This window comes from Sylvia atricapilla, chromosome 6 (genome assembly GCF_009819655.1).
Source record: "Sylvia atricapilla isolate bSylAtr1 chromosome 6, bSylAtr1.pri, whole genome shotgun sequence".
NCBI classification, from domain to species: Eukaryota; Metazoa; Chordata; class Aves; order Passeriformes; family Sylviidae; genus Sylvia; species Sylvia atricapilla.
In genome coordinates this window covers 1,419,545-1,431,046 of record NC_089145.1, presented here as the reverse complement: position 1 = coordinate 1,431,046, position 11,502 = coordinate 1,419,545, and the positions used below count along the sequence as shown (strand labels likewise).

General features: G+C 45.7%; 2 protein-coding genes across 2 annotated transcripts in view; both read right to left on the bottom strand.

The window, feature by feature from the left end:
* SHANK2 (SH3 and multiple ankyrin repeat domains 2) overlaps positions 1-11,502 on the bottom strand; it is a 243,135-nt gene that overhangs the window by 14,020 nt on the left and 217,613 nt on the right. Inside the window, exons 18-19 of the mRNA XM_066320448.1 lie at positions 733-863; positions 142-253 (exon numbers count right to left, since the gene is read on the bottom strand). Of these exons, the coding sequence (XP_066176545.1) occupies positions 142-253; positions 733-863 (243 nt within the window). The remainder of the gene's footprint in view (positions 1-141; positions 254-732; positions 864-11,502) is intronic.
* LOC136362151 (uncharacterized) lies at positions 5,559-11,320 on the bottom strand. The gene is made up of 2 exons (XM_066320449.1): positions 11,107-11,320; positions 5,559-6,710 (listed from the first exon to the last, which is right to left on the bottom strand). The coding sequence occupies exons 1-2, from the start codon at positions 11,183-11,185 to the stop codon at positions 5,851-5,853; spliced, it is 939 nt and encodes a 312-aa protein (XP_066176546.1). The 5' UTR covers positions 11,186-11,320; the 3' UTR covers positions 5,559-5,850.

Below are 11,502 nucleotides of genomic sequence, written 5' to 3'. Positions count from 1 at the left end.
AGAGAAAAAGAAAATCTTTGTACAAAGATTAAACAGCCACTCACTGGGGTAAAGATGTCGGAGAAGCCCGCTTTAGGAGAGAGGCAAAGTTACTTAAAGTATGCTATTAATGAACAACACCATACAAGAGAGGCATTTTACCTATAGATTTTTGTCTTCTCATTGTACCCCGAGGTATACCCAGAAAAGGACCTTGAGGGCTCCCTGGGACAGTGGGTGTCATCACAGCAATACCCTGTCTCTCATACATGGACTACAAAAGAACAAACAGAAACCCAACAGCGTTAAAGTATGAAAGTCTCTCCTACGTGGAAATAATGCCTCATCCATCACCCCTTTCACTGAGAATTCTTACGGAAAATAATAGATCTGGGGTTATTTTTGGGGAGGAGGGGGAGAGGAAGGGAAGGCTGGGCTTTGTTTAGACACTCATGAAAGGACAGCAGCTGTAAGTGGAGCGTGCTGATATTATTTACAAGGCAACAGCTTAAGGTGGGTAACGGAAAAGTACGTCCAAAATGCAAGAAAACCACTTTATCTTTTTTACCCGCAAAGTTTTGTAAGATTAAATTCTGCACTTGAATGATGCAATTTCAGAGCTCTGGCATTTAATTTTTAATACGTGCTATCGTATTAATGTCAATTCTTCCCTTACAAAGCCTTGGGCATTATTTAATCAAGGAATTAGATAAATTAGTGGGAATAAAGCAGTACTTCGTGGCTCCCACTTACATTCATATCTGTAGCTGAGGGAAAACATCTACTGGAAGGCCGCTGTTTTATAGTTGCCACTCTGGAGTCCACAGTTGCATTGTCTGCAATTCTTGATGGCTTGGAAACTGGCACTATTTCATCCACCTTATCTGTAATATAAAAGCATTCAGTAAAATAAATATCACTTGTCCAAAGAAACGGAAAAGTTAATTATTGCAAGGTCAAAGGAAGAGATTTAACTTTTCAAAAAAATGCAAAGAAAAATTTTTTTTGGCATTTTAACAAGGCAATGCTTGAGCATCATAAGTCGTGCAAGCCGAGCACTTTTTATTGCTGCTACATAACATGCATGCTTTAGTTTTAAGCCTGCATGCATTTAATGTTTACTTAGTGTGACTCGAAAAACAATCCTCTTCTTCAAACCTTCAAAATGTGAAGGGAGAATATCTATATAGAAATGGAAAGAAGACCTTTAGAAATAGTGAATCCGTACAGCACTGTTTCAAATAGAGATAAGCAGACTGTACTTAGTCATCAGAATTTCAGTGATATTTTGGACAATAACAAGTACTCCAGAAGTGCTCTTTTATGCCTATTCTCCTTAAGTAATCACATCCTGATTTGTTCATACTCTTGGACTTGTAGGCTGGCACTGCTAACTGCATCCTTTGTTTAAATGAAACTTTCATATCCATTCTTGGTTTTTTGGGGTTTTTTTGTATTTTAAATTTTTTTTTAATAACTGGACAGTTTGAGAATGTATTTAGTCGTGGTCAGAAGCAGACCAAAAATAGGCAAAGTCCAAATCTGAATGAGAACTTCAACATTTGGATTTGGGACTCTGATCTACTGCATGATGTGATGGTAAAATACAGGGAAAATTTTGATCAGGATATTCCAAAGCTGAGTGCTGATGTTAGCCCCGTCTCCAACTGAAACAAGGTTCATCAGAATTTAATTGAAAATATCACTCCCTCACACTAAAGACCTCGAAATACAGAAAAATCAATTAATTATTGCCTGACAGCTCCTTTTCTTGCCCCTTCTACTGCTACAAAACCAAGGCACAGAGAAATTAAATCACTAGTCCAAGCCACCAGGAGAGTTTGAGTTTGGAATCTCTACTAGGATCCAAACTCACACCACATGTTGGACTCACACCAACAACTTTCCTTACTATGCTTTCTATTGCATTTTCTTGCCTGTATCACGTTAATTTGGTGTCTTTTCCTTTGAAGTTTCATGAAAACTAGGATTAGTTGCATAGCCTGTGCTGTTTCTGTGAGTGGAACACCTCAGCCTGGCTCCTAGGCTTCCACAACATGAGTCAGAGCAATGCTACTTTTCAGCAATTAACTCCATCTCCCAAATTATTGATTATTTATCAAACAAGGACAATTACTTCATTAGGATACTGCAGACTTAAAATTACCCCAGGTTTTCAAGGTGATCTAGAACTGCGGTTACTATCCCAAGTATTGTATTTAGGGATGTAAATTTTACCTCGCTGGAGAGCAGTGCATTCAGGGCCCTGGATATTGATATGGATGGGAATAAGGCAGAAGGAAAAGAGCTTTTGATCCCTCTATACAGTAGATCTGGCTGATGCAAGGATGATTTAAACGGAAGAAGAAGAGAGGGGATGAACTTTTAGCCTTCGGGTTAGGAAGAAGGTTATCCTAGAAGTGGATATTTCAGTGTCACAGAGGGGCAGGGAGCAGGCAGGAAAGGAAAGGCTGAGCAGGACCAATAAGCTGAACACTGCAGAAAACTGTCTCACAAGAGTAGTGTTGCTGTTTCTTTTCAATTGAAAGTTAGCATTCAAGTCCTTTCATTGGTCTGCTTAATTTTTGGTGGGTTTTTGGTTGTTTTTTCTTTTTTTTTTTTCTTTTTTGGTAGGGTTTAAATCATCCAGTGGAAGGAGAAAATGAAAAAAAAATTCTTAAAATGGTCACACGTATTCAAAAATAAAAACCAACTTCACGTCACATTTGATAAGGCTCTGTAATACAAACTTCTGAAAGAAAAACATCTGCACTTCTGCTCAGCAAAGGGCATTAGAAAGCAATAGTGTAACCATGAACATTTACCCTATACAGCAAAAATACAGCTGGACTGCAGAATGGTACCCAGGGGACCTAGCACCAAGAATTCAACTGGGCAGAGATCTCCTCTTAAGGCTCTCCCACCCTTGTTCTCATCCCAGAAGCCAAACAACTAATCTTTGGGATACAGAAAGAAGGAAGCCTTGGAAACTGAAGCACTCAAAGTCTGCACGTGAGAAATAGAAATATACCATGTAAGAAGTGATCCCCTTTATTTTGAACAGACACATGTAACCAGATACCCATTCAGACAACAAAAAGCTACAGGGAAAGAGTGATGAGGCCATGACAGACACTTGGAAAAGCATGAAAATATTTCTTGGGGATGAAACATACAAACCCTCCAACTGCACTGATTTGGCTAGACAATCCTAGAAGTCAGATCCTAGTTTTGGATCTGGCCAAAATATCAGTTGGTACCGATTCTTAAAACCATCTGCTATTTCCATGTGGGGAAAAAACCTCTCTTTTTCTGTGAGTTCATGGCAAGCTTCCTGTCTGTAGAGAGGTTTTCAGTCCTTCTCACCCTATGGCTGCTCCCATTTGCCACATTTAGCCAAAGCACTCGGAAATGGGAGAGGAGGGTGGGTTAAAGCTCGAGCTGCTTTACAAGGAACTCTTTAGGGCTTCCTTGCATGGCACTTCCAATGGCAGCACTGCACAGCTTCTTCTCTTGCTCCACTGCCCCTGGACCAGAAAACAAAGGCAGAGTGGAGGTTGCCATTTTGGAGCTACTACCACAAAAAATGTGAGGCCACAGAAGCAGCCAGCATGTGGAGACTGATCCTAAATGGCGGCAGCTACGTGGCGGGTCCTGCGGGAAACGTCAAAACCCGAACGCCTGCCCCACCCTGCTGGAGTGAAAGCACAAAGTGAAACAAAAAACACCCTCGCTGCGTTATCAAACGTGCTCCTCAGGCCAAGGAGATGGGCTGGCTGAACTGCAGTTGGCCTCACTCAGACTCACCCCAGAGAAAGAAGACGTGTTGGGGCAAACCTTCACTCGCCTATGCCTCGAGCTGTTTGTCTCCACAGCACCAGAGTGCAAACCCCTCCGAACCGCAGGTTCCAAATATACTCCTAGTGGAATAACTTTTCGGGCTCGCTAATTAGCTCTCCTCCCAACCTCCTTGCGACCTCAAATACCCTGCAGCATGCACTCCTCGTACCAACGAGAGGGGAAGCTCACAAGCTTGTGTTGGAAATTCTCTGAGGATAACTTTACAAATAACCTTGACAAAAGAGAGAGAAAACAGCCACAAAACGGATGCAAAAATTGGCACCTGCTGAGGTGTGTTGACAGAGTGGCTGAAAGAAGCCTGCCTCCAATGGGATTTTTAAAAGGAATGCAGCTGGATGAAGGTCAAAAGGAAGGAATGTGGGAAAAGCCTGCACTGGAGGTTGGCCATGCCAGCTGCATTTCCTCCTTGAACCGGTCATTTAGCAGAGTACAGCCACAAACACACACGCACGCACACACTTTTACAGGAGCAGTTTGTGGCCGGCTGGTAGAGCAACGAACTCTGATCTGCTTTGCTCTGGATAACCTCAGCCTTGCTGGAAGACAGGGAAGAAGAGTCTGTGTCTCACTGGCCAGAAAGCACAGCTCGGCTGTAGTCACAGAAGAGGATTTTTAGGCCTACGATTATTCCCTGGCATTTTCCATAGAAACTACTCTGCACCTTCCCGAGAAGTCACAACGGCGTGTTGAGAGTCAAACACAGGAGCCATGCTACACCTGTGAGAATCTGTCCCCACCGCTCCAGGGGCTCCTGGGAGCAGCATTCTTCCAGAGAACTGTCAGGGATACCACATGTAAAAGCCAGTCTGATGCCTCTGCATGCATATAGCAATTTGAGTGCCACTATATTAAATTCCCCCGAGAGAGGCAGCACCAACAGATATAAAGTAATTTATTGCCAAAGTGTGTTTCCATCTGCCCTGTTGGGTTACCAATGGGACCCGTGCCCTGCTCAGGGTGCCAGCCCTCAGGAAATTGGATGGCCTAAAGGCACAGAAAGTAGTTGCGTTTTATCAAGATGTAGGTCTTGTCTCTGATGAAAAGCTCTTAATCACAGACAGAGTAGCACAGTACCCAACAGCATGTCATGACTTTTACATTCTCAAGAGGTCTGGCTGCTAGGCAAGTTGCTTTTTTTAAAAAAAAATTATTTTTCTTTTTCTTAAATAATTAGTATCTGTGATAATTACAGGGGACAGTCTCCTCCTAATAGATTTGTTGCAGGAGATGGCTCTTATCCCCGTAGAACACATTGCTTAGTGACTCCTGTTCCGAATCCCCAGACTCTCTCAGAGGAAAAAGTATAATGCTGCCCATCAAGCCACCAGATCCATCATCAAATGAACTTTGAAAACGAGAGTCAGGTGCCCAGATAGATCTGGTGGCACATCACTACACAGCCCCCAAAAAGAGAAATATGAGGTATGATCCTGGCAACATTACTTATTGTACGACATAGCCAAGACACGTGGATTAGCTCCACCGAGGGTCTTAGGAAGTGAGCTGGTGAGACCCACAGAGGATAAGAATGGTCATGATCCAGTACAGGCTATAACCCCAACACCTCAGGCTGGCATGCCAGAAACACCAGGCAAAGACTGATCGAACACAGTTTGGGAGGCGAGTATTGCCAAGACCTCTATACTTACCACCGAGTCCCGAGTGCTTGCTCAGAGGGGGTGGGATAATGGAGAAAGAAAACTCAAAAAACAGCTGCCTCAAGAAATGACTTGTATTTGTAAGAAAAGCAATGAATGCCTGGCACAGAGTAAAAAAATGCTCGTATGAAGTTAAAGTGAAAGAACAGAGGCAAATGTTCTTCAAATACCAGCAGCACACATCGTTTAACAGTGCAAATATAAACTACAAAATGTTTAGACTAATCTAGTCAGCCAGAATACAATGTTAGCCAATGTAGGAAATGGTTGAACTCTGCCACCGATGGCCTTATGGCTAAGAATTAAAAGGACAGGCACATTAAAAAAAACCTCTAAAAATCCTATGGAGCGGTTATTTTTTCTTCCCTCCCCCTTTTGCCTGGCGTGGAGGCATGGGCAGCGAGGCCCTCTCGGTTATGGCTCTCTGCAGCCGGCCACTGCGACAAGGCAGGGTGGCCTGCGGCGGGTCGCGAGAGTCGCTCGTCCCTTCGGCCCCTGGTAAGCACACAGTGGAGGATGCCACTGCGTCCTCACCAGTCCATGTCGAGGCACACGTCAACTCGACATGGGGGGTGGCTCTTTGGGAGATGCGCGTTTCGAGGACCTGCGTCCTCGGCTGCTTGAGGAAAGCTAAAATCTCTGACAGGTAGTTATGGATGGCTCTTGTGGAGGTAGCCACAATGCCCAGCTGCAGCTCCATACGGCCCATGGACTGGGACATGAGACCCATGGACTGTGCATGCTCCCTCTTGATATTTTCCAGTAGCTGCACAATCCTACTGTTGGTTTCCATCAACAGCTTCTCTCCCTCTGTTAGCTGGGGCTGCCCTCTCCAACCCCGATCCCTAGGGACAGGCTCAACACCGCAGCGCTCTTCATTCATCTCATCATTTCCCTCCTCCTCAGGAGAGTCACTTTCAAACTGAGGAGTCCTACTGAGTGACTGATCCCCGGGAGACTGTATGTCCATGGTGCACTCCGGAGTCCGCGCCGGCGTTTGAAATCCCTCAAAATCCTCCCCAACGTTGCTGTGCGTTTCAGACGAGGACAGTGGCCACTGCCAGCTCTCTGTGGTCCTGGCTGGCGAGTCTTCATCAGAGGCAGGCACCGAGGATTCCTGTTCTTCGGCCGGCGTGGACAGCGAGCTCCCTCGGTGATGGCTGGCTTGCCCCGAGGATCCAGGAACCTCCCCATCTTGCTCCCCAGTGACATCTGGCAATCAAATAGAGGAGCAACAACCACTGTATCTGAGGCCAGGCAGATGGAGGTATCTACATGCATTGGACAACACATAGAAAGAAGCCAGTTGGGAAGCCAGGAGTGTATGTGTTTGGGCAAACGGAAGGGCCGACTAAAGTTTAGTGACTGCATTGGGCACGTGGCAATTGGCGTCATTAAGCACTTTTGGTCTCAATGCACACTATCCTGTACCCAGAACACACACAGCCATGCTGCATCCCAAGGCAAGAGCTACCAAATTCCCCTCAGCGTGACTGTGACAGGAAATGTCAGTGAACCTAGCGAGAAGCTCACCTATGCACTGCAGTGGTGTCAGTCAGAAATCCCTGGGACGAGCTCAGGGCCAAGGGTCCAATTGAGCTTCCTGGGGTGCCAGATGTGCTCCACCACTGGCTGAGGGCAGCCCTTTGTTGCTCTGAAGCACTGCTGGCTATCTTCACTTTTGTCCGACGTCTCACGTCACCCCCACCCAAAATCTCTCTCCCAAATCAGTGCTGCAGCGCGACGGTGGCCGTCCGTGGGATTATCCCGTGAGCAATGCCCTCCCCAACATTTGCCGGATTGTCCTTGCTCTCTTCTCCAAACAGTAGGAAATGCTATCTGAGGGCATTGCTCACCGGGATCTCTTTGTCTCTCGGAAACAAACTGAGTTTTGCCCTCCCCTGGCTACCTCTTCGCTTGCCTGAGAGTGCGTGGTGGAAATCTGGGTACAAGAATTGCACTTCTCCGTGGCAATTCCAGAGAAAAATGCCCTCCCAAAGAGCAGGAAAGGCTCGGGCTTTTGCACCCACAGGAATCACCGGCTAACAATGGAGTGGGATCTGCCCAGCTCCATCCTGCACCGCCCTGCATTACGTGAGGCTGTGGCTGGGACTCTGTACACTTCCTGTTACTTCAGATAAAAAAAATGAGTCCACTTCTTTTTGTTTTAATTTTTTTGTTTTGTTTTTTTTTTTTGAGGGGGGCCAATCTGGTCAGAGAAATCACCACGGGGCAGTGGCTGAAGTAGGCAGCCCAAAGCCCTGCATTCCCCACGCTCAGGCAAGGGATGGCTGAGAGAAGCGCTGCTGTGGGCAGGGTTGTGACCCACGGGGCTGCTGCTGCTACTCACACTGCAGTGGGCTGAGTGCCAGATCAGTGCCGTGCCTACTCTCCGGCATCCCAGCCCTGAAAAAAGCTTTCTGGGTTTTTCTTTCAAGGATTAATTCCTGCTTTTTTGAAATACTGCTCTTCAGACCTCAGTGGAAGCTGTAAGCTTATATCTGCAAGGTGTAGCTGAGGTCATACTAAACAATACTTTTGGTTCTGTTTATGAATCAGGGCAGGGTTTCATTTGATTTTTTTTAAAAAAAATTATTCTATGTGAAATATAATGAAATGAAAAGCTTTTTCTGACAAACCCAAGGATCCCTCCTCCTGTATCTCAATCCCTGTCTACCACAGTGTTGTACTCATTATTTCTACACCTATGTGCCTGCAATATTATGGCGCTCTAAAAGGGATTCTGTGTGACTTCGTTGAACAATGACTTTTAAGTGCTAAAATAATGGATATTATTCGTGCATTTAGCATATTCACTACTTCAAAGTATTCACATTCAAAGTATTCATATTCTCTCTGTGTCTGGCTGGACTGTCCAGTTGCATGTTTTATGGAAAGTGAGGATGAAATTGTATTTGTAAAAAGGCATGAGCTCCTTATGAAAATGAATTTTAGGGACAAACTGTCATGCAATCATCATTGACTCTTCCACTCCATGGAGATTTGAAAGGGGCTATATATCAACCTAACTAAGAACTGCTTCTTCCTTTGCAATTCTTCTCCTGCTTTTTCTAATACAGCCACAGCTGCATTCCTTCATTAGCAAAGCTCTCTTAACAACTACAGTGTAGGACCATGAAATTATTTCTCAGCATTTTCCTACTTGAGTACACATAAAAAAAAAAAAAAAAAGAACAAAAAAACAGGGGACCTACTTTTACCACACAAAGCAAACACACAGTTCAGTTAATGTCTATGGAATTGGGGTGAGGTAAGGGATCATAAATACTCATTCTGGTAGAGCCACTGGTCATACTGAGTGTCTTGGCATTTCTTTTGACATGTCAACAGAAAATTCCCCGTCTTCGAAAACCCCATGTAGCTGGCAAGTGTTCTAACCAGAGCCCACCTAACAATTGGTAAGTAGTAGAATCAAACTATACTGGAAGTCAAAACCAAGCAAAATGAAATCAAAAACCTCCAAACTCCACACTGATTTATGAATACTTCTGTAAATGGTATCACTGTGTCTAGTTTGTTCAGATTCAGGGGGACCAGAACACCTTTGTTATTTGTGCATGTTTACATATTTGCCAGAGGCTCGTGAAGAAAAATTTCTCTGCAAAAGCGCAGTAATTTATTTAATAAATTTTTGCAAAATTCCTTATGTCCTATGAAATGTTACCACTTGCCATTCTCCCAATCAGTCTTTTCAGCCTTTCAGAGCTGAAAGAACAGCATCTGGCAATCAGTGACCAATGACACAAATGACAAAAAGCAAAGAGTCTGTGAAAACCCCCGGGCAGAAGGTTAATTGCGGAAACTCTTGGCGAATACTTCTGAATAATGAATACGTGCACAGGCTTTAGGTTAGGTTGGTAAACTTGGCTGGCAATCAGAAGGAGGAATAACCATCGTTATTATTTGTAACAAGGTGTTCAACATCTCTCAGCAGCTCCGGTTTCTGGAAGCTTTGGGAAGCATTGCCATGGGGCATGGGGAACCGAGGGTGTGTTACAGGCGTGGCCTTCCACAAACTTTCCTTCACTGAGGAGAAACCATGGAAAAATTGCCTGGAGGCCACTGGCTGACACCACCTGGATGAACATATGAGTCTCTGCCCAAGAAATCCATGCCTTGTTGACCAAAAGTCGCCCTAAATTCTGGGCGGATCTTGGTCGGGTTGGTTGCACCGGTGCCTAGGCTGGGGCTGTGGGAGAGGTGTGCCAGGCACAGCAGGGGCACTGCAAAACTGGCTTCAGCCAGAATCTGTCCTCATGTTTGGACAGCTGAAGGAGTGACCTCAACTAACTGCCTTTCACCCCATGGAAAAGGGGTCACCTCCAAAAAAAGAGGCCGCTGCAACTGTGAAGTCAAAATCGGCCATGGATCAAACCATGCACCAACATGGCTGAACCTCACTTCGTTGTTCACTTGCTTTAAAAAAACACCCAGAAATCTCTTTCTTTTCAAGCTTTAAATAGAGTGGGTACAAAGAAGCACAGCTGGCTTCCTCGGGTGTGAAGCAGAGGGAAGAGGTCATATTCCCTGATCTTTCTAGCAATTTCCACCTGACACACCATTCCTACATGCAGCATTTTGCTCACAGTGATAGTTACAACTCACATGCAAAATAGGTCACTTCTGTCTTTTACAGGTCTTTATACCAAGTGATGGCAGCCATCAAACCTGCAGCCTCCAAGGTTCACATTCCTAACCTCATGTCCCTTGCTCTGCTGGGGCAGGGCTTCCATCTCCATGCCTAAACGGCCAAGGAAGGGAGTCAGGAAGGAGCATGCAAACGGGCTAAAGGGAGCAGAAACATCTGGAAGTCAGTGACCCACTGCACTTCATCTTTAGTGTCTGTTCACTGTGGGTACTACGCAGCTATTTCCAAAAGCCTCCTGGGATTCACGGGTTTCTGAAGGCTGTTTTTTGTTTTTTGCCTCAGTGACTCTGTTGCGTTTAAGGAATAAAACTGATCTGGTGTTGAGGGGGTCCATGCAATAGGGACTGGTGAGTCTCCATCGAAGTACTGGCTATCTCCCTTTCTCCCCTGTTGGACAGGTTCTCTGTTTCTGCAGAGGAGCAGAATCTGCCGGACAGATTCTCTGTTCCTGCTGAATATCTGGGTGTCTCCCTGGGCTGACACGGAGCCTGACCTGTCCTGGTGGATCAGCAGGTGCTCCTGGAGGCCACAGGAGAGCTGCTCCAGGTGTGCCTGCAGGGGAGAGCTGTGGTTTGCCCCATCCTGCCCTGAGCATGCTGATCAAAGCCAAGTTTATTCCAGCCTTTAGGTTCATGAATATGTCCATTATTTTGGAGCACTGCTATTCCGTGCGGTCTCCTTGCACCACAACAAGGTTGATTACCACTGACAGTCCTTTGTGTTGGTCATTAGGCATTTTTAGGATTGTAGCAATTACTGGGTTGAGATACACAGAGAACTACCGAATGCTCGATTCAGCTGCAAGGGTAGAGGACTGAGACAGAGGCCAAGAACAGAGCAGGGCTTTGGATATACACAAACTTTAGAGACATCAGAAGTATTTCTTTAACTTTCGGTCACTGAAGAACATTTGAGATTTATGCCTGTGTTGTGCCTTACCTGCCACTTGGACTGGCAGCTGATCCCTCCCCTGAGATGTGCTGCTCTTTAAGAAGCCCTCCTTTTGAAATCCCACCATTCCTGTTTCACCTCTGCTACCGGATCGTTGCCTTTTCCATTATCTTTCCTTTTCAGACTGCCCACCAGCGGAGCTGCACGGGAGGGAGGGCTGGGGCACCGTCTCTTCCTGCTGACAGACAGGTGTGTGGAGATGTCCCTTGGCCACGACAAGCGGGCCAGGAGCTCAACAACAGCGGGAACACAGCGGGGGAGCTTCCCGGGCCCTGCCTCTGCTGCTCTGGACCTGGGCCTCTGTCTGTATCTCATCATCCCTCCTGGGGTGGGTGCATTTCTCAAACTGCTTAGGTACCAAGGTGATAGGTGCCTTGTAAATAC

Excerpts from the sequence above, each read along its gene's own strand:
- LOC136362151 (XM_066320449.1), bottom strand. The coding sequence starts at position 11,185 with ATGGTGGGATTTCAAAAGGAGGGCTTCTTAAAGAGCAGCACATCTCAG. Across the intron at positions 6,711-11,106 it reads GCTGCCAGTCCAAGTGGCAG|ATGTCACTGGGGAGCAAGAT; the intron begins GTAAGGCACAAC and ends TTTGATTGCCAG.